The sequence below is a fragment of the Sebastes fasciatus genome, chromosome 6 (genome assembly GCF_043250625.1).
Source record: "Sebastes fasciatus isolate fSebFas1 chromosome 6, fSebFas1.pri, whole genome shotgun sequence".
In the NCBI taxonomy this organism is placed as follows: Eukaryota; Metazoa; Chordata; class Actinopteri; order Perciformes; family Sebastidae; genus Sebastes; species Sebastes fasciatus.
This window is the reverse complement of record NC_133800.1, coordinates 25,480,405-25,503,985: the sequence shown is the minus strand read 5'-3', so window position 1 is coordinate 25,503,985 and position 23,581 is coordinate 25,480,405. Positions and strand designations below refer to the sequence as shown.

The 23,581-nt window shown below is 41.8% G+C and overlaps 1 protein-coding gene across 2 annotated transcripts in view; it reads right to left on the bottom strand.

Annotated features, from left to right (window-relative positions):
- LOC141769572 (uncharacterized) overlaps positions 1–23,581 on the bottom strand; it is a 32,828-nt gene that overhangs the window by 8,842 nt on the left and 405 nt on the right. For both annotated transcript variants that reach the window (XR_012594316.1, XM_074638779.1), the window contains exons 2-6: positions 20,099–20,192; positions 17,476–18,818; positions 17,277–17,367; positions 13,417–16,188; positions 12,211–12,336 (exon numbers count right to left, since the gene is read on the bottom strand). Coding sequence is in view for 1 of the 2 variants with exons in the window: in XM_074638779.1 (XP_074494880.1) it covers positions 12,211–12,336; positions 13,417–16,188; positions 17,277–17,367; positions 17,476–18,803 (4,317 nt within the window). In the remaining variant the exon portion in view is untranslated. The remainder of the gene's footprint in view (positions 1–12,210; positions 12,337–13,416; positions 16,189–17,276; positions 17,368–17,475; positions 18,819–20,098; positions 20,193–23,581) is intronic.

The window sequence follows — 23,581 nt, the reverse complement described above, 5'->3', positions numbered from 1 at the left end:
ATAACATTAGCAACGGCCAGCTTCCCCGAGACAGGAAGGGTGTGTCGGGGGAAACAACTTAACAAAGAGCGGATGAATGGAAGGATGAAGGAGAGAAAGGGCTGATCACTAAATGAGGCTGACTGACAATCTGAGGAGGAAAAGGGCTGGAAGGAGGCCTTGGAAACTAATACTTGATAAGGCACTGATCGTCGGGTGCCACGCACAACCCGACGACGCACTCACACGGGATGGAGAAACAGCGGCCTGTGGATTGCTCCAACCTCAACAGTGTAATGGAAAGTGAGTAAGTGCATTGCTGCTCCTCTAAAAAGAAAGGGCTCTGCTGTAAAGCACCTAACAGATGGTCTTACATCAGAGCTGAGAACACAGAGTGAGCAGCTACTGTAGATAATTATAAGTGTGTTCACATGAACACAACATCCGTATAACCCAGTTAACAGAACTGTCGAAGAACGCGTGTGCAATTTGGGATCCCAATTAGGGGTGTAAGAAAATATCGATACACGTGAGTTTCGCAATGTTATGTTTTGCGATACTGCATCGATTCTCCAAAACGCTGTATTGATTTTTAATTAACCTCTTTAAAATACGATACGACGACTGGCTATTCTGTCTTTCGGATGTTGTAATGGGATCAGTTTTAAAGCTAAAGTGAAGATCATCATATGAAACTAGAAAAACCTAAGGAATCCATTGGTACCAACCATGTCATACTTGTATGTCGCGACGGAGGCGAAATAAGGCTTTAAATTTACGCCAAATTTTGGTGAGTAAAAACTGGCATGGCCATTTTCAAAGGGGTCCCTTGACCTCTGACCCCAAGATATGTGAATGAAAATGGGTTCTATGGGTACCCACGAGTCTCCCCTTTACAGACATGCCCACTTTATGATAATCACATGCAGTTTGGTGCAAGTCATAGTCAAGTCAGCACACTGACACACTGACAGCTGTTGTTGCCTGTTGGGCAAAAACCATACAGTTTTTTGAATGCAGTATAAATGTGTTATTCTAAAATGGTGTATTTGAATATTTCTGCATACTGGGGTCCCTAAACACTCTTGGAATAGAGTGCTACAGGAATGAGTCCTAAAACCTGGAAATGAGTTAGCATTTTAGCACTTCCGGTTCCCTCGTCTGGAAGTCAATGGTTTTTTTAGTTAGATGCCTAAGAGGTCTGTGGTTAACAAGCTTAAGAGATTTTAACGTTTTGTTCTACGATAAAATACATCAATAAATATCCCACGCGTGAATTTTGAAGCCTTAAAAAATGCGGTTGCTAACAAGTGGCTAAATGAGACTACTAAATGTCATCAAGCTGGCTCATCCGCCTTTACAGCCTTGTTGTGTATACTCGCGTTCATGTGGTTTAGTTCGTCTATAACTTAACGTTAGCATTTTACTTCTGGCGATTCCATTCACGCTTCAAAAATCATAAAAGTGGAAAAAAGATTATCTTACTGAACAAAACGTGTAAGTATCATAAACGTGTGTTTGCCACAGAGCTTATTTTCTGCAATAATACAAAATCCAACGGAAAAATCCCATTGGCTTTTGGTCAAGGGAACCAGGGCGAATCTAACTTCCTGGTTGGCCTTCAAAAATACGTCATCCCTGCAGCACTCTGCATAAATTGGCTGTAAAGCTGAGACTCTTGTGGCTCCAGTGAGTCCAATTGTAATCATGTGTGATGATGTTAGTCACCATAGTAGCCATTTCACAGTGACATTGTTTTTACTCTGATTTATACATATGGTGTGTCTTTATGCTATGATAGATGAAAAAAAAAAAAACGCAATACATCGCCTTGCTTACAGTCTCACAGTATATTGAATGGTACCCCCAGTATGTATCGTATCGCCAGTTTCTTGCCAATACACAGCATTAATCCCAATCAGTGCTGCAGTCTTTACAGTGTGTGTCATCTTCAAACCAGCCCTTGCGAACTATAGAAATCTCTGTTAAGGTGATCACATACCTCAGCATTGCAGCTAAATTCAACATACAGCTGACTGTGACTGTAACGTCTCATGATCATAGTATCCAAGTTATAGTAAATGGTATCTGACGTGAGCATCTAAAATACTGCGAGACCATTAACAGCCATGAAAACACTCTCAGTCCCAACAATATACTTGCCACCACTCCCCATTCATCTGCTCTTTATAAATCTGGCTAGGTTGGAGTGGGAAAATATGCTCTGCGTGCACTAATGCACACAGCAGTAATCAATATCAATATCCTACCGATATTCAAAACAATTGCCCCCGCGAGCACTAATCTCATGTCAGCAAATGGGCATTCTAGCCGCATGTCAGAGGTCTTACACTAAGACGAACTCTCCCAGGCAAACCCAACAGCATTGTGTTATTCTTTCATTACATAAGTGGTTCATACAGACTCAAGGCTCAATGCCGCACAAAGCGTTTAGTAAGAACAGAGGGGAAAGAATGTAAAAACCTGACTTGGCTTAAGAATTGTACTCAGAGAGCACTGGACCTGACTTAAAGGATTACTCTCATTACTTTCAGCCTGGAGTTTGTTTTCATGGTTTCTGCCAAGATATTAGAATATTGTTTGAGTTACATTTTTCAATGTAACTTCAATTGTTGGAAGCGCTGTTGACGCTATTCTGTCTTTCAAAGCTGAGTGGGCTCAGTCTTAAAGCTAGAGTGAAGATACTGGTATCATATGAAACTCAGAAACCTAAGGAATCGATTGGTACCAACCATGTCATGTTAGCTTGTTGAGAAGAACGCTAAATAATGCTCCAAAGTTACACACAATTTTGGTGAGGAAAAACTGCCATGGCCATTTTCAAAGGGGTCCCTTGACCTCTGACCTCAAGATATGTGAATGAAAACTGAGATGAACAGAGTGAAAACTGTATCCTATTATATAAAACAGATGTTGACAAACTGCATATTTTGCAGTTGAAAAAAAGGTAATAAATCACAATATATCTTATCGCATATATCTTATACAATACTTAAATGTTTCGCAATCAGATTGCATCGTGACTTAAGTAACGTGATAATATCATATCCTGGGGCCTCTGGTGATTTCCATTATCTGAGATAGTGACAGCCAAAGCAACCCATTACCAAATACATGGCTGTGGTCACACACATCAGAGCCAGAGGAGAGTGTGTTCTCACTCAGCATCTGTGAATGAACGTGGCAGGTATGTTGCAGTTGTTGCTATAGTACTCAGTGTCATAATGCAAAGACCCACATAATACTTCAGACACCAGAAACATTTTTTCCACTTAGTCTCCATCTCTGGATGTACAAAACAATTGTGTGCTTAGGGAGAAATGGGTAGTCTGCTGCCTCTCGTTCATTTACTGGCTACGCTGACACTGTCCATTACCATTCAGCCATTACTGACCTCTTACTGTCATTCATCCACTTAACACCGGACCAGTGGGGAGGCACGCTGCTCCCAGAGACCACAACCACAGTCGATGATGTCTAAGACTCACTAAGACATGCCAACACAACTGACAGCCACACGGACGTCATGAAAACACCGCTTATCTTTAGGAGCTGTGACTCATGAGGTGTTGGACGGCAGTTCAGCAAACAGGCGTAACCTAAAGATAGGAGCAACTTCACTGCAACGTATCCATATCCCTACATGGATTTCTAAATCTGTCCTTTATATAGAGCACAGATCAGGTTGGATTTCAGGGTGGAGAGAGTGATAGGAAGCCAAGGAATCAGATGTGTGTTCTTTTCAAGAGTTTAGTTTTTGGCAATAAGAATATTATAGTATAATGTTACGTATCCCACCTTTCCGTATCAGTCCTTGTGCCTAATTTTATCACAAAAAACTAGGTGTCAAAGTTAACACGATAATAACGTGTTAACGCAAATTCGTTTTAACGTCACACATTTTTTAAACACATTATCGCAATAGATCTTTTGGAGGTTGTCGCGGGCTCAGTTTTAAAGCTGAAGTGAAGATATTGGCATTACATAAAACTAGAGAACCTAATGAATCCATTGGTACCAACCAAGTCATACTAGCTTGTTGTGAAGGAGGCTAAATAATGCTCCAAACTTACGCTAAAATTTGGCGAGGAAAAACTGGCATGGCCATTTACAAAGGGGTCCCTTGACCTCTGACCTCAAGATATGTGAATGTAAATGGGTTCTATGGGTACCCACGAGTCTCCCCTTTACAGACATGCACACTTTATGATAATCACATGCAGTTTTGGGGCAAGGCATAGTCAAGTCAGCACACTGACAGCTGTTAGGCTTGAGTTTAACATGTTATGATTTGAGCATATTTATGGTAAATGCAGTACCTGTGAGGGTTTCTGGATAATATTTGTCATTGTTTTGTGTTGTTAAATGATTTCCAATAATAAATATATACATACATTTGCATAAAGCAAGCATATTTTCCACCTCCCATGTTGATAAGAGCATTAAATACTGCATTTGAACAGATAAAAAAAATGTGTGATTAATTTGCGATGAATCACGATTGAGGACTAAAAACACAAATGGTGGGCAACATGATGACCTGAAGAGCCAGTATAACCACAGCGTTGCTACACAAAGAGAGACAGACAAAGAAAGGTTAACATTGAGCCAAGGACAATGTAAGATGGAGAAGCGCTGAAAGCACAGAAAGAGATGGATGACACCAGGGAGGCAGATGGATAAGTTCTTGACATGTTTGGCTGCAGACCAAATAGTTGACGAAGGAGCAGCTGTTAACTCGGCGACATTACAGAACCGCGTGGACATCGCTGCAAAATGACTTGAATTCCACTTGTGCTTTATTTAACATCAACAGATGTTAAAGTAATGCAGCTGAGCACACAGATGACTGACTCTACGGGTCGGTTAAAGTAATGAATCACATAAATGATTATAGTTTGTGATTGGTATCAGAGGTGAAATGTGGCACTGGTGCTTCCCTGGCGTGTGTTTGCACTTTAAATGTGTGTGTCGTCTTACAGCAGTTGGGGTGTTGGGTGCGGTGCGCCTGCGCAAGGACAGACGTTGCTGGCTGCGCAGTGAGAACCGGCGGATGGACTCTCTGCTGCGGGACGCCAGGGAGCGCAGGGAGTTGGTCCTCTTGAAGTCCCCGGTCCCATCCTCTCCCCGGCCTCCCCTCTCCATTGGGCTGGACAAAAAGCCGAGTGCCCCGTGGAGGGAGCGACGGACATTCCCCACCCATCCCGACATCTGAGACTGGGCCACCGTCAGCTTGTCCCCCAGATACTCCATCACAACCCACTACAGGCGAGGCCCGCTGTGTCAGAATAGAGTCTGTGAACTGAGCTGTGACTCTTGTTATTAACACAGCAGTAGGGAATCATTAGAGTCTAGTTAATGCTGAAGAGGTGGCAGTCTGGGGACAGGGTCGTAGGTATTCACTGGTGTGTGTGTGTTGCTGGGTCAATACTGCAGCAGTGAGTAAGGTGACAGAGAGAACAACAACACAGCTCAGCCAGTCCTGTGTGGTGATGTTGATGGCGTCTGCTGCTTACAGCACTGCAGCACGGATAACAGCAGACCGTTACAGGACAGAGCCTCTCCTCAGTTTCACTTGGAAATGGCCTTCCTGCAGTGCGGTCCCACTGGAGCCGTCGGGACGCTGTTTCAACTCATCACTGTCAACGCTCCAGCCCGTCGGCCTGAACTGAAGCTTTCTATTGCCTATTTTGACGCACACAAGATATGCTGGCTATATGATATGCTTGGCACACCAACCGAGTGGGCACAGAAAGGTTATGTGAGGCCGGTGCTTACTCTTAGCTATGCAGGGCACTACTCTATGGGACAGTCTGAAAAACTGCTGCGCTGTCTACCAACAGGTTTCTCAGCCATGTTTTTCTGGCTTCAGGCACAAACAACTTCTCAAGTACAGAAGTGATAATAATAATAGAATCACATCCTCAACATACCGTTAATGCTTGGCACAACATTCAGTTCTCTATTTCCATCATATAGGTGCTAATAATACTAAAATAATAATAAGAGTGTGACGAGCTCTGTGAAACCTCTCTCAATTCTCCAGATGTGAGATTCTCCGTCCCAATCCCAGCCTCAATTACAGCCCAACTGACAGCTCTCCCAGAGCTGTGGATGATGCGTTTCCTCCAAAAGGAGGCCCAGGTTAAAAGTTGAAAAATCCATCCATCCAACAAGACTGCATTTCCACGACTGTGCTACCCCTCTGGCAAAAAAAGCTGCAAGGAGAAATGGTGCAGGACAGCTGGTGGCAAAAATGAAAAACTGCTCAATCGTATCCCATAAGGAAAAACCAGAGGGCAACCAACAGCAGTGCCAAACAGAGGAAGAGCACTGTGGTGGGGAAGTCAAATCCAGAGGAGAAACGAGGAAGAAGAGAGAAAATGTTTCTCCCCTCGCCTTTTTCTGCAGGTACGGGCAGGTAGGAGAAAATGCGTCAGCAATGCTGCTCTCTGTACTCAGCGCTATAGGACTCACCGTCAAGGAGAAACTGGGTGGAGAGAGGGAGTGTGGAACGGAGTCGGGGAGCGACAGAGAGAGAGAGAGAGAGAGAGAGAGAGAGAGAGAGAGAATGGGAGGTCCCTGATACGGAGCGGGAGGGAGAGAGGAGGGTGATATATGTTCTGCGGCGCTTTATCGCTCCAGCCTGATTCAGTTGCAGGGCAAGACAGTGACAGCCAGAACGGAGAGCAGAAGGAAGGATGAGAGAGAGGAAATGTTGCAGCATCTCCTTTCAAAACAGAAAGAAAGAGAGAAAGTGGGGACGACAAAGTCCTGTGATACAATCGCATAGGAATGAGCACAAGTGCATCATCATGTTAAAAGAGAAAACTATAAATAGATTGATTGGGCGTGCAGAGGAGCGAGGAGAGTGAAAAGACAGGTGTGGCTCTGGCAGTGAAGTGAGATTATTGTACGCACATCAACCAGTTTGTCAGCACAGTGTGGCCAAAAGCAAAAAATCACAACAGTCCAATGAATGTTTGTTTAAATCTCGCTTAGATTCAGACTCATACAAACAGCAGAACAGACTAGAAAACACTTTTAACTTCCGGCTTAAACAGGTCTCTGCTATGTGGCGAACTGGTGCCCTGAAATAAGCGACTCCAGACACACTTCAGAGAGTTAATCTCAGAGCAAACTGGGACAGAGGGGCTCATAAAAGCTGAATCCCTGTCCACATATGCCCCCTACAGGTAATCTGATTAACTTTTCTTTGAAGTGCTGTGCTAAGGGCAAGTCAGCTGTGAGGTTCTCGGTTTCCAACAGCACACAAACTGACCTCTCTCACGTACTCCTCAGCCTGAAAATGGCTGCGTCTTCCTGGGTAATACTAAAGACAACGTGACACAGCCTGAAAAAGCTAAATTACTCATATTAAAAGATCTGGAGGTTACAGCAGCATTAGTTACAGCAATATTATTACTTTACTGTAGCAAATATAGCAAACATATATCACTGTTTTACTATATACTCTCTTCTCAATATGACAATTGAGATAATCTTCAAAATTACAGCTGAAAAACTTAATATGGGAAATCAATTAACAATACAAAATAATGACACATATTGCCCAGAAACCCTCACAGGTACTGCATTTAGCATAAAACATATGCTCAAATCAGAACATGGCAAACTCAAGCCAAACAGGCAACAACAACTTGACTATGACTTGCCCCAAACTGCATGTGATTATCATAAAGTGGAGTTAAAATGAATTTGCATTTACGTGTTATTATCGCGTTAACTTTGACAGCCCTAGTATTTACTATTTTGATAAGTGCTTAATCACCTGAATTATTTCTTAAGCAAAAAAAATGAAACATTTCCTGGTTCCAGCTTCTGAAATTTGAAGATTTACTGCTTTTTCTCATTTAAAAAAAATCATTATAAATGGAAGATTTTGGGGTTTTGAGCTGCTGGTTGGACAAAGACAGCAGTTTGAAGACGTCATATTTAGAATTGCAACGATTAATCGATTAATTGTCAGCTATTAAATCAATCTCTAACTATTTTGATAATCGATTCATTGGTTTGACTATTTTTTTAAGAAAAAGAATAGTCAAAATTCTCTGATTCCAGTTTCTTAAATGTGAATATTTTCTGGTTTCTTTAGTCCTCTATGACAGTTAACTGAATATCTTTGAGTTGTGGACAAAACAAGACATTTGAGGACGTCATCTCGGGCTTTGGGAAACACTGATCCACATTTTCACCATTTTCTGACATTTTATAGACCAAACAAACTAATCGATTAATCAAGAAAATAAATCAACAGATTAATCAACAATGAAAATAATCGTTGGGGAAATTGTAAATTTTCCATCCAAAAAACAATTGCTAATAATCGATGATGAATTGACAATAATCATCAAAATCACTTAGTTTTTAATCATCCAAATGTTACATCTTACCAACGAGTATACATTTATCTTCAAACGCACATTGCCAGCTTAGATGAGAGATGGCAGGAAATAGTGATTTTAATAAAATTATTAAAATTACACTGAGAATGAAGCCAAGACAAAGACAAGTTATATTGCAAGATGCATCCTACTACTCCTCCCAATGTCCCTAATATTCCTCCTCCCAATAGTAAACGTCACCTACTGGGAAGTGAGTCATCGCTGCTCATCACTTCCCCTCTTCTGCTGACATCATCAATCTGTGCGCAGCCTCAGCTTCTAGAAACCCAACCGGCAACCACACAAAGGAGATGAAATAGGATGCAGCTAAAGTACATACAGCATACTGTATATACTCTATGATAAGTACCTACATTCAGTGTTATGTGAGAGGACGCATGTATCTTACAGAGAAACATCAGTAATAATAAGAAGAGTTGTCCCGTCACTTACCCAGAGGCAGTGTGGAGTCAGGCAGCACGACCAGATGTACAACACAGCTCTCAGCACGGTGCCCATCTCTGCTCTGCCCCACTCACCAGCCTCAGACCCTCCAACTTAAAACCAGTGATGTCACCACACAACCATTACCTCATCTGTGTGTGAGTCTGAGGACGCTTCCGCCAGGAAATACAACGTACGGGAAATCAATCACATCTGATATCTGACCTAACACAGATGGATTTTGGCATTGAACATTATTTGTAATTTCTGTAAATTCTGAAGCAGGGTGTACCTCGCCTTTGCCCAGTATCAGCTGGGATCGGCTCCAACCCCCCTGTGACTCTGAATAAGATAAGCGGTTACGGATAATGAGTGAATGAATTAACCATCTTGCGATTTCAGAGGTTGTAGCGGGCTCAGTTTTACATCTAGAGTGAAGATATATGTTAATATGAAACTAGAAAAAACCCTAAGGAATCCATTACTACCAACCATGTCATACTAGCTTGTCACAAAGGACAATAAATAACACATTTTGGCGAGGAAAAACGGACATGGCCATTTTCAAAGGAGTCCCTTGACCTCTGACCTCAAGATATGTGAATGAAAATGGGTTCTATGGGTACCCACGAGTCTCCCCTTTACAGACATGCCCACTTTATGATAATCACATGCAGTTTTTGGCAGGTCATAGTCAAATCAGCACACTGACAGCAGAGTTTGCCATGTTATGATTTGAGCATATTGTTTATGCTAAATGCAGTACCTGTGAGGGTTTCTGGACAATATTTGTCATTGTTTTGTGTTGTTAATTGATTTCCAATAATAAATACATACATACATTTGCATAAATCAAGCATATTTGCCCACTCCCATGTTTATAAGAGTATTAATGCAGCAGTGGGTAGAAATGGAGCAACATGATTTAAAAAAAAAAAGTTATCTAAGTTTGGAGCGTTATTTAGCCTCTTTCTTGACAAGCTAGTATGACATGGTTGGTACAAATGGATTCCTTCGTTTTTTCTAGTTTCATATGATACCAGTGAGCCCGCTACAACCTTAAAAATCGCAAGTGTCATTAATGCCTTAAAGAAATGAGTTATGTTAAAACAAATTTGTTCGTTGAAGGTTAACGTGTTATTATCACATTAACTTTGACAGCCCTATAAAGAACACAAGCACTGAAAACAGCCATGAGGAACTACATACACTGACACCAGGAAGGGTGACACTCACCACCTGAAACACAACCACTAGATGGTGGTAGTGAGCTCTCCATCACTCAGTGTGCAATTATGGGACACAATAAACTGTACTTCTGGTTTAGGCCTTCAACCTGGGCCTACAATTACTGTCTCAATAACAAAGAGCCAACTGAACCCAACCCGGCATATTAATAAACACTGCACATGCTTGGATGTAGATGATATATCGGTGTATGTAATGTGTGTAGTTGCAAATATGCAGACAAATGTTAGTTTACTAATTCCAAAATATATGAAAAAAACAGATGTGAAGGTAAAAAGTTAGAAATAACAGGTAACCAATCAACACCGAGGAACACAGGCACACAAATGTGCCGTGTGTGTTTGGCTGCAAGGCCCATGATCATTACGGACCATTTCACAAATGAGCAGTAAGAACATGTACACATTAACCAATTGAACAAATCCAATCCTGAATTACAGGCCTGAGAGGGTGCTCGGCCGCCACTTCCATGGAATGTGACGTGGGATGGGTGGAGGTGAGTCTAGAAAGCCGTGCCATCAACATTAGTCACCGACTCTCTCTACTAGCTGAGCACAGCAGCATTCAGCTGCCAACGTTCAGTCAACTAACTGCATTCCTCTACCTTCTTCAAAGCACGAGACACACACGCACTCTCTCTCAAAGACAAACATGATATTGCTCACTCGCACAGTCTGCACACAGATTCCCCTCCCGGTCTGTGACAGTGATTATAATAAAGCAGTGGTTCCCAACCTTTCTCCTTAAGCGACCCTTTTCTGTCATTAAGTAAACTGACGACCCCTGACTAAGTGACATATTTAATGGATGTTTCATGTTATATTCAATGCATAGCAATAACAGTGCAGAATAACTGATAAACTGTACAACGAATCCAAATGTTGAACGCAATAACTGCAGGAAGTTTACGTAAAACGAGCGATTTGGATGAAATTTGAGCAGATTCTTTGAATATTGCATCAGAGATGAGTTTTCATGTTATTTCTAGGGAACTTTTAGCACAATTATCTCTCTGTATTATGTATTTCTTTGAATTTTTGACAATCACAGTTTTTTGACAAAGTCAGTGTTTGACCATTGTTCTATTAGCTCTTTGTTTGTTAGATTTTTTAAAGCCTGAAAACAGAGCCATGAGGAGGTGCAGAAGTCTAGTTTTCTCTCAGAACACTTGAATTACAATATGCTGAAAGGTTATTATGGGATTTTTGCCCAATGATGCCAAAAATATACTACCTACTCTCATTTTAATCGTGCCTTATCCTGTGAATTTTGAGTTTATATCTCAAATAATAATTCAAACTTTTTCTTCACAGAAATGAATGAAATCCTAAGATATGCCAACTGTATTTTTTTTTTTTTAAAGTTGTATTAAACCCGTTAATATCAAGCGACCCCTCTGTGAAGCTTTGGCGAGGTTCCCAGGTTGGGAACCAGTGTAACAACGGGCTCACAGCCGACCATCTAACAGTTAGATGGTCGGCTGTGTGCTGCACTGCTGGAACTCCCTCACTCCACACATCCGACAGTCGGACACTTTTACAACATTCAAGTTCACACCAGAGGGGCCAATAATTCAGTTTTCTTTCCTGGGAGTTAGAGGTAAAATTAAAAGTTTAACATAAAATGCAGTTGCAGTGAAGTCATTATTTTGTTATTTTAACTCTTTTAAAGTCACCAGAATGCAGGAAACAAAGTCTCTGAAACTCAGACCCCCCATTTGGTTTAGAAATCCTCCCTTTTTTTCAAGGTCTCAAAGTTAGCAAGTATGTTTGTGATACCTAATTAAAATCTGAATGTCAAATTTATAACTGTTGCGAAACTCAAAAATATATATTCTATTCACATGCTTTTTTAATGATATAACACAGAATAATAATAATACAAATAATAATATAAATAAATAATAATCTACATTATAATAATAATAATAATCAACATTAATAGTAAGGAAGACAATTAGCCTACATTTTATTTGATGTGGGGTGCTAACCCAAAAAAGGTTGACAACCACTGATTTAACTAAAGCACAGACTCATGAAGAGGGTTCTCATCTCATTGAGTTGCATAGTTTCCTGGAAGCCAGCTGTGTGTGTGTTGCAGCATCCTGACTCACCCAGCTGTCGAGGTCCTGCTCTCTGTGGGCGCTGCGGCTCCTCATCCTGGAGAGGCTTCCCTCCACAGCGCTGCTCGGAGGAGCAGACCGCCTCGACACACTGCGAGAGCGGATCCTGTTCAGCTCCTAATACACACACGGGAACCAGAGTCATCTTCATATCACCTTATACATATCTATTCACAACCATGCTGCATGCTGCAGAGGAAACTGCTTCAGTCATCTAGGTAAGCATTTTAAAAAAAACTCCACGTGTACAATCAAGGTCCGAAATTAACACCCGCCAGCCAAGCGCCAAATGCGGGTAGATTTTCCGTTTTGCGAAGGCTATCCGCCACACTGGCAGGTAAACATTTGTACCAAAATCATGTTAGTAGTGTTATAAAAACTCTGATCGGTTACACTGAGAGTCTTTACCATGTTTTGGTGTCATTTATCGTTACGTCCGAGCTGCTTCTGTCCTCTGCTCTCTCAGCACCATGTGCAACAGCGTCACAGATGTTGTGTTTGTTTACCTTTTCAGAGATCCTTTATGGATTTGTTCGAGAAGAGGGCTCACTCGTGAGGGGAAAAACTGAACTGAACAAACTGAATTGCTATCTTTTGTTGCTTATTGCTAAATCTCTGAAAAGTGGTGTTTTTTTTTATTTGTTTCATTGAACTCTGGACTCTTTATTTCCAGTGAATGTTATTGGGACTTGAATTTCATTATCTTACACTTAACTCCCCAGATCCACTTTGTTTTTTAACGACATCCTCAACAGCATCCTATCAAGTAAACATTCAAACTTTTTTACTTTTTTCAGGTGACATTTGTTGCAAGAATTATTTCAGGTATTTGTTAACTGAATATTTATTTACAGAGAATATATGTACAAGCGCATACAGACTATTTATTGTTGGTGTGTGGAAAAAAGGCCTAGGACTGTGTGCACTTTGTCCCATACTGTTTTATCTCAGGCATCTACAAAATGACATGAATCTTAAAGCACTTTAAAACAGGTAATAGTACATATAATACGACCTGCTTTCAACTTTAGTGCATTATTTTGATCTTTACTTAGGGGGTTGTTGCAATATTTCTCGCAATATCGCCTGTATTATGATAATCATCATGTACAACCTACAAAAATATTGTATTTGATTTCAACATACTGAGACTGCAGTTGTACAAAATGAAAACATTCATGGATATCTCTGACTCACCTGAGATCCCTGTGACCTCCTGTGGCTATGGACGTCCCCCCTGCTGTCTTGAGGATGTTGCTCTCTGAGGAGCCAGACTGGCTCCTCGGGAGCTCCACCCGGAGAGCCTCCACTTTTGGCTTCTGTCCGTGAAAGAGGGGCCAAGTGATGTGGATCATCCAGCACAGAGGGCCAGTGCCTCTGTGGAGACAGGAGCCGTTCCTCCTGCCTGAGGAGGAGTTGCTCTGGGCTGAGTTTGTTGGCATGTTTTCTGGGTTCAGCCGCAGGTTTGTCCACAGCCATCTCGACAGGCCGCAGCTCCCACGGGTCCTGAGGAGACGGCATCCATACTGGGCTTGTGAAACCTGCTGAAGTCTGTGGTGGCAACCTCCAGCTAACATCTACATCAGGTGTAGGCTGCGATCTAGCTCCAAATGGAGCGTCTACACCCTGAATACCAGAAACAGGAAACAAGTCTTTACTCGGGGAGAGCTGAGCTTGAGATGAGAAAGAGTCAATGTCAAAGTTGGCAGGTTTGTAAGACTCCTCTGCCCTCGGAGTTGGCTCCCTCCATCGTGTCGCAGGGTCACTGCGCTGTGCATTTCGGAGAACCGTGTCCAGATCCACCACTTGAGGCCTGAGAGGAGATGCCTCCAACCTCGCCCTCTCTTGTTCCTCTTTCTTCTGCTTCTCTTTTAGTCGCTGCCTCTCTGCTTCTTGCTGTTTGGCTATCTGTCTCATTTTCTCTGCCTCCTCCCTTTCCATCCTCTCCCTCAGTCTGCGTTTCTCCAGCTCCAAAATTTGCTGTCTCTCCCTCTCTGCCTGCCTTTGCTTTTCCAACTCCAAGAGCTGTCGTCTCTCCATCTCTTTGAGTCTCCCCAACTCCTCCTTCCTCTGCTTTTCCTTCTCCAGCTCTCGTTGTCTCAGCCTCTGGTTTTCTAATTCCTGCCTCTCAAAATCTAGCTGTCTCTGTCTCTCCCTTTCTAAATCTCTCTGTCTCTGTCTCTCCTGCTTTTCCCTCTCAATCTCTCTCTGGTGCTCCTTCTCCATCTCCCTTTGTCTTTCCCTTTCTTTATCGAGCTCTCTCATTCTCAGCATTTCCTGTTCTAATGCCATCTGTCTCATTTTCTCTGCCTCATCTCTCTCCTTCTTCTCTCTTAGCCTCTGCTTCTCGAGCTCCATGAGCTGCTGCATCTCCTTTTCTTTCTGTTTCTGTTTTTGAAACTCCAAGAGCTGCAGTCTCTCCAGCTCTTTAATTCTCTCCAGGTCCTCCATTTTATGTTTCTCCTTTTGGATTTCCAGCAGACGTCTTTCCTTGTCCAGCTCTCTCTGCCTCTCTTCCTCCCTTTGTCTTTGCCTCTCTTGTTCACGCTGTCTCTCCCTTTCCTGCTCTTGGAATTTCTCTCCTTCGATCCTTCTCTGTCTCTCCAATTCTCGCCGTTTTTCTTTCTCAAGTTGCCGCTGCCTCTCTTTTTCAAGGTCTCTTAGTCTCGCTCTCTCCAGTTCTTGAAGTTTCTGTTGATGCTCGAGCTCTAACTGTTTCTGCCTTTCCAGCGCACGCCGTTTCTCCTCAAAGTCCTGTTTCTCCTTCTCAAAGGCTTTCTGTCTTTGCCTTTCAAATTCTCTTTGCATCTCCCTCTCCTTCATTCGTGCAAACTCTAAATTTGCTTCTTTCTCCATTTCCAGCTGCCTCTGTTTTTCCCTCTCAATCTCTTTCAGCTTTGCCATGTGTCTTTCCGTCTCCTTTTGTAGTTCTCTTTTCTTTTCGACTTCCATCATTTCCTCTGCCGTCTGTCCATCCGACCCTGATCTGATCTCCCTGTGGCCCCTCATCAGCTCCTCAACTTGATAGTTTTTTCCTAAAGCTTCATCTAATGATGGATTCCTCCTCATTGGAAGAACCTTCCCTTGAGAGCTGCCCAGTGCAGACCTCACGGAGAAATCATCGAAGGCCACGTTGATGTCCCCGATGCTCGCTCCTGCATCTATAGGAGAAACTGGCTCCTGTATTTGTCCAGTCAGAGCAAAGTAGGTCGCCCTGGGTTTCGGCTGATCTTCTGCCTGCAGCATTTTCAATCGTTTAGGAGCTGCAGCCACTTCCTCCTGCTCCGCTTCCCTCTGCCTGTCCCTGTCTTGATCTAAAGCCACCTGTCCTTCCCTTTGTGATTCCTTTTGCATCCCTTTCTCCACACTTGCCTCTTGGTCGAGACCTGTGGCGGTCCACTTTGACAAAGCTCCGATTCTCAGATACCGAGGCTGCTGTTCTGGCGTCACAGCCACAGTTGGTTCGCTTTGCGCTGAACCAGTCCTCTCTGCCACCGGCCTGCTTGCTTCTGAGCGTCTGGAGCGTAGCGTCATGGCCTTGTCCTCCCACTGAGCTGATGGGATGTTCTCACTCACTACCCTGCTCTCCTCCACTGCCTGCACAGTGTCAAAGGCATGCGACACCCTCAGAGGACCTGATGGAGATACGGGATCTTTGTAAGTGGCAGTGACCAGAGTTCCCTCGTCCTCACGGTTTCCTCTCTTAAACGACGGGCTGCTGAGCGAATCATTAGCCTTGTTCGCAGACTTGCCCTCCTCCACCATCAGCACGCTGTGCCTCTCCACAACATTTTCAAACAAGGAGGCTCGCACTGTCTGCACGTCTGCACCGCTTTCCTTGGAAGTGGCGCCGAACGTCTGTATCGCCTCAGGCCCTTCAGGTGTGGAGGCCTTTTTGAGCTGCTCCTGGGATTCTTTTAAATCCACAAATGTCTTCTGGTCACTGGGTGTGACGGGTGACTCCTCAATCTAAGGACATTCAGAGATATACTGAGAATTGTTAAGAGATAACAGGAAGTTTGCCATTTGTTCATGTATTCATTTAACAATCATGCTTTTTTTTCTGTTAAACTTTTTCACCATTTGAACACTATGTCACAACAGATGTGGAATCATCTGACAGAAACAAAGAATAAAAAAAAAAAAGTGACTTGACAACATAACAGGAGAAAATACAGCACTCAAAATGGGTTGAAGTGATTGAGTGAACAACTGTCAGCGTAGTAATGGTATCCCCTTGTTCTATGTTGGCCTCATAACAGTGGGTGTGGTGCAGAGGTGGTAATCAAAGCCTCTCTGTGTTGACCTTTTCCCAGTGATTGCCTCTCTGCGTTTCATAACCGGCAGCCACCGGGGAAGATTAATGTGCCGGCTGGCTTAGGTTTCACAGCTTTGTACATCTACGGCACTGACGATTCTTTTTACTGTAATGCCACGTTTCCTCTAGGGAGATTCTCTTTTAAACACAGACACACAGGGGTCGACAACAAACGTAAACACTCTTAGTTTTGTTAAAGATGTATTTCACCATGGTAACAGTGAGTATAAAAGGCACACAATATGGCTCATTCTGTCAACTTCCAGCTTGTTCAATCTACTGTTTAGTCTTTTCTTCTCTTTGCTAGATGCCATGGTTTTTATTTTGTTAAAAGATGAGAAGAAACACACTAAAGTTATACTTTTGCTATGTTTATGCCTAGCGTCCACACTACTTAGGCGTTTTTGAGCCCCTAAAATGGAGACGTTTGAAAATGCTGCTGACCCCGTTTTAGTTTTAAAACTCTGGGGTTGCTGTATAGTCTGGACGGACAGTGGTACAGTGGTAGTATGGACGGAGAATAATAATGAAAGGGCCTTAAAAGGAAGGGAGATCGTTTTAATATGCTGTTTTAAAAAACACATTAGTGGGGGTGTAGCCTAAAATGCAACTGTGTTAAAAGGATAACATGTGAAAGCTTTCCCCAGCACTAAGCTGTAACACTGTTTCTCATTTGCCTGTTAAACATAGACTGAGCCCGACAGAAACCAGTTCCTACGAAGCTCAGTCCCTTTCTTACCCTCCACTGAGGATCTTTGCTGATCTCATGGCGGTCTGTCGCCTCACTGAAGAACACACTGCCATGGTCTGGCGACCTCTCGGATGAAAACCTGATGAACATACATTGCACAATACAAAAGCCATGCGTGACAATGGAACTTGTGGACAAAGACGTGGGACAAAAAGCAAGCTGAGGAGACATTGACAGCAGCTCTTACCTTTTAGTCAGGTCGAGGGGCAAGGGGCGGGGCCTCAGTACAGGTTTCAAAACAGGGCTCTGAATTGGTGTTGTGTCCTCCGTCAGCTGCTTGATGAGCTGTTTGACACCCACTGGCGGTTCGGTGGTGGTTTCAGGGACTGGCTGCACTGGAGAAGGAAGATCTGACCCTGGGCCTGCGACGCCTGTCCCAGGAGAGGAGGATGAATCGAGGAAGAGACTGATTCGCGACTTGATGCTAACTGCATGCTTATCCTCATCCGTCTCTTTCGCGGTCGTTTCTTCGGTCTTTTTGTTGCTTTGGTCAGCAGGCTGAGCTACGCCATCAGTACTTTGCGGTGCGGTGCTCTTAGGGGTTTTCTCCTGCTCTCTCTTTTGCGGCGGTGCCTTCTCCTCCTCTGGATCGTTCTCCTTAGTGTTTGCTTTGGGAGATTTACGGTGCAGTGACAGGCCGATTGACTCAAACTTGGATGTGAGATCAGCTGAAAGTGGTCGTCTTGCCCAGCGCGGGGAGGGATCTGGTGTCTCCGTCGGACTGTCGAGGAAAATGGCTGACACGGGTCTGGGCCTGGAGCCTCTGGGCTGTGGCCGCTGTGGCCGCAGTGGCACCGCTGGGTTTGCTTTTTCCTCTTCTTCTTCCTCCTGCCCTACCTGAGCGAGAAAACCCATGGACTTGGCTCTGGTAATGGAGGCCCCACCTTTGCTGGATGTCGTCTGGTCATTCTCATCTGGAGTTTTAGTGGTTCCAGACCATTCCGATGCTGGAAATTGTTTAAGGCTCTTGGAATAAGCCAAGCTTGATGAGCCAGGTTTCTGCCTCTCTGCTCTTACAGGAGGAATGGGTTTGCTGGAGTCTTCAGGGTCAAGAGGAGGGGCCGGTTTAAATGGCTGGACTATCGGCTTGGTTGTTTGTCCAGTGTTCAACTTATTAGATGTTTTAAAGGAGGTAGGGGAAGGTCGGTTGGGGTTGGTTGACACTGGCCTGGGTTTGCCAGTGGCAACTGGCTGCTGTTGTTTTGGACTGAATGGAAGCTCTGGTTTGTATCCAGAAAGGCGAGTGGACTCTGGTCGGGGCTTGGGATGGGGCTTAGGAGCAAGTATGGGCTTAATGGTGGGGTTTTTCTCCAATGCAAAAGGTTTGGGAGTGAGCCGTGGCTTGGGGGCCGGGACAGGTTTGTTAGGTTCTGGAGTGATGATATGGGACTGGTTGATGGAGGGGATCTCATTGAGGCTCTTATTGCTGGAGTCTGTCAAAGGACTCAGGTGAAGTCGTCCTCCCACTACTGTCCTCCCCACCTCCCCGGTCTGAACCTCTACCTGAGCAGCCATCCTCTTCAACAGCACCTTTAAAGGAAAAAGGAAAATAACAAAACAAAGCTGATCTATGGTCATTTTGTATGACGGAGGTTCTCAACCACAGCACTACATAAATCAAACTCATAATTACCGCGATAGCCGTCACTCTATCTAATCACTACTGTGGACTTTGTCTTGGGAGTGCCTTACACTGCAGCACAGTCAGAAAGATATTTACACAAGGTCACTCTAGTAGGTTAAAACACGCGTGTTGACAGCTGAATAAGGGATGATAGAATAAATCAATTACTGTTTTTTTTGCCATCCATATTCATATTGATAGACCTTTTTCATAAAAGACATTTTGACAAGTCACAGTAGGAAAAGCACAGGTGCAAGTAATACAATTTATTATGGCTAAATTCCATTTAGCTGCTTCAGTTTCAGGGTCCTGGTGTTGTTAACGCTGGCTCACTGTCACTGAATAGAACAGAGCGATCATTATCGTTGTCAAAGCTGCAGCCAGTAACTTTGAGCAAATATGATAAAAAAGTAATTTGAATTAAATGGTCACTATATCCTGACACAACACAGCATTCATGAAGCGCTCACTGGAAGTCTCTCTATTCACTATTTTGATTAACTAATCACTTAATATTCTATAATTTCCTATAAATACTACCCTCTTCACAGCAGACATTTATATACTATACATACTGTATGTGTTTGGCTGCATACCTGTACATGTAGCCTGGAATCTGTGCAACTATTGCCTCTGATTGACCTGCGTGCATCACTAAGCTGAATGACTGGTGCAGTAGTGATCATGACTGTGTACCTTTAAGGTAGATCCTGAGACGGGAGGGGCTGGACAACTGTACTGTGTCATTGTTTTCGTTTTCATGTTGTAACACAAGCAAATCAGGCTTTAGACGGTGAATGGGGGATTCTACTGCACACCAGACTGCTATTAAAGATTGAGCTCCTCCCCTAATGAACTTTCACATGTTTATCTTGAACTGACTCTTCCATCTAAAACGGAGGTGTGGTGATAAATATGAGGTCACTGGAGATCATCTGACTCTGTCCTTTTGACACACTATGATGATAATGAGTTGTATCAGTTGTTTCTATAGTGAAAACCAAGATAGAAAACATTACAACTCAAGCACTTCTGTGGTAGCCCTTTAAGACACTCCTTCACATCTGATAATGCTTTCCACATGTTGCTTTGCTGTGTTGAGGTACTTCGCTATGCAGACCAGCAACAGTGCTTTCAGAAAAATGACTGAATCCAACTGCTGTGAGATATTCCCAGAATATCTTACCTGACCAGATGTCAACCGTCTGCTGTAGAGCACTGGCTTTTGTTGTAACCGAGCAGCGATGTCATATCACACACGAGGAAGGAGTTGAGGGAGCCTAAAGAGAAGGAACACACTTTGTGTCAACAAAGCACACAATCACTCGTCAAGACTGCTGCGACTAAGGCTGTGGCAGACAAATCACGGCAAAGCTGCTACGGAGCTGTCAAGTCCAAATACTTCTTCATCGTGGTGTTGTCACGTCTCCATACAGAAGCAAAGAGATGATAATGTTTACACTGACACAGACTTGAGTACACATAGTCACACCCTTACATCTGAGCTGATGGTATATGTGCAGACATAAAAAACAATAAAATGCATGAGGAAAGTCATTAACTGGATGCTGTTTACCTTTTGTTGTTCTTTTATTTTCATTAAGCCCTCTATCACTGCTCACCTGTCATCACTCACACACTCCTTACTGTATCTATATAAATTCAATCTGGGAATCTGGGAACTACAAATACTGTTAACGGTACAGTTTGCTCCCCATTTCTGTGTGAGCCATCGGGCTGGGACGATACGCCTATCTCCCAATTCAATATACTATCACAATACTTAGGTGCCGATTCGATATGTGTTGCGATTCTACAATTATTGCGATTCGATATTGCGATTTTTGTTAACTTTTTTAACAATAGACCACAGGAAAAAGTTGAATCATACACTTCTAGGGACTTTTGTTTTGGAAATTATCTAAATTAATACAATAAAAATGTTTGATTTTCAGCATGCATATAGTTAGAGATGTCTTGAAGTCAAATATATCAGTCATTTGTATATACATTTTTATCCAGCAACCCAAAAATCAAAGAATAAAGATATTTCCCTCACAAATTAGTGGTATTTTCTTTCTAGTTTATAAGGGACATGCAACATGTGTATTTTGTAATAGCCATGTCTGCTCTTTTTTTCTGTGCATCTCATTTTATGTACATCAGCTGACAAGTTACACTGATTAGTTTAAACCACTTGGGTGCTGATTACATCATTTTAATCTATAAATTCTCTGTATCCAAACATGGGAAATGAAAAGAAAAGGAAACAGAATGAAACAGAGAAAACACAGTGGCTTGTGCTCGCATAACAGAGATTGAAAAGTTGAAAACTTGAACTTTAGATGTTGACAGGAAACGCCTTCGCTAAGATGGAATGCTAAACATTCACAGCAGGGATTAGGAAAGTGTCTGCCTTATATAGCCGTAGACAAAGGAGTATTTTACATAACACACATTACTTAAACTCACACACGAGTCCAATATCTGTATTATTTATAGCATGATGAATATTTAAGACATTTGGCAGTTCTCTTTAAGAAGTAGGTGCAGCAAAAGTCAGAGAAATGTCTTTGATTTCTAGCAGGAAGCACATACAAAAGGAGAGTAGAGCACAGAGTGTTACTATCAAGATACAGTGACCTGGTCCAGCCAGTTATACAGAGGAAATTTCCTTACATAGACAATAGAGAACTTCATGTCAACTGATCTATCAGCAACTAAAAGAGGAAGCGCGGTATCTCTCGAGTGAGTTCTCACATAGTGTACAACAAAGCTTTTCAACTACAAGCCACAAATATATTTTATAACCGTAGCTGCCTGCTGTCATCCAAGTATACATAATTACATAAATAAATTAAAAGGAAAATTATACAGAAGAGTAATCAAATAAGGGAATTAATATAAAGATGAATAAATAAAGAAGCAAATTAAAACAAATATCAATTTATGTCACATTTTATCAACTCATTAATGGCTACATTTATTTTTAATATTATTTTTGCTACATTTAATGACATATTTATTAATTTATCGAGTCATTTATTTATTTACTTACTTAAATGTACATACTATACGTCGACGAAGGATTCCGTTTTAATCTACAGGACTATGGAGGACCACAAGAGTCACATAAATAGTAATAGAGCATTTAATTGATTAATAACTAATTGTACTATAAAAATAGGCATTAAAAAATGTGTTTACAGGAAGCATGGTATCTCTCAAGTGAGTTCTCACATAGTGTACAACAAAGCTTTTTAACTACAATCCACAAATATATGTTATAACCTTAGTTGCCTGCTGTCATCCAAGTATACATAATTACATAAATAAATAAAAAGGAAAATTAAACATAGGAGTAAGCAAATAAGGGAATTAATATAAAGATGAATAAATAAATAAATATATGTCACATTTGATCAAATAATTAATGGCTACATTTATTTTTAATATTTTTGCTACTTTTAATGATATATTTATTAATTTATCGAGTAATTTATTTCTTTACTTACTTATTTAAATGTACATACTATACGTCGACGAAGGAGTCTGTTTTAATCTATAGGACTATGGAGGACCACAAGAGTCACGTAAATAGTATACATAATTACATAAATAAATAAAAAGGAAAATTAAACATAAGAGTAAACAAATAAGGGAATTAATATAAAGATTTTTTTTTAAATATCAATTTATGTCACATTTTATCAAATAATTAATGGCTACATTTATTTTTTATATTATTTTTGCTACATTTAATGACATATTTATTAATTTATCGAGTCATTTATTTACTTTTTTAATTTGGCAGGTTCCAACTTCCATATCCAGGAAGCCTTATGATGCAGAGATTAACCTGTGTGTAATATTTACAGGTATTAATAAGGACGTAATCCAGTAGATTAAGGTGAGGGTTTTTAGGGCTTTCTTGCCATCAAAAAGTAGTCTAAGCACAACTAATCACTGTAAATGTACCACAGTTAACCAAAAGGTTTGATTTAATGTGTAATATGTGAAATACAATAAGATACAGCCAAATAAATGTAAATATAGATAATTTATAGTAGTCAATTAAATCAACAAACGTTAAAGCGACATTGATTTGATGAGTTTTCTATAATAGATCCATCAAAAAGTAGTCTAAAACAGGGGCAAGCACAACTAAACATCACTGTAAATGTACCACAGTCAACCAAAAAGGTTTGATTTAATGTGTACCTGCCAAATGTTACATAGGTAACTCTGCAAGACAGAAATACAATAAGATACAGCCAGATAAATGTCACTATAGATCATTTGTAGTAGTCAATTAAATCAACTAACGTTAAAGCGACATTGTATTTGTCTATATTTTGATTTGAATGTTTTAATGTTTGCTTTTAATGTTTGCTTTTAACTGTTTTTCGTTGTTTTCCACGACAATGACAAAGTCTCTCTCTCTCTGCATTGATTTGATGGGTTTCTATAATAAAATCGGTCTGTTTCAGTCTATAATTTGCCACAAGTGTTAGCTCTTCCTGTCCTGTCCTGTCCTGTCCTGTCCTGTCCTGTCTGTCCTGTCCTGTCCTGTCCTGTCCAGTCTGTGGTCAGTAACCAGTCCAATTGAGCAAAAGGACACAGAGTTGTCCTGCTCCAAACAGGATGTTAAAGCATGAAAACTACACCT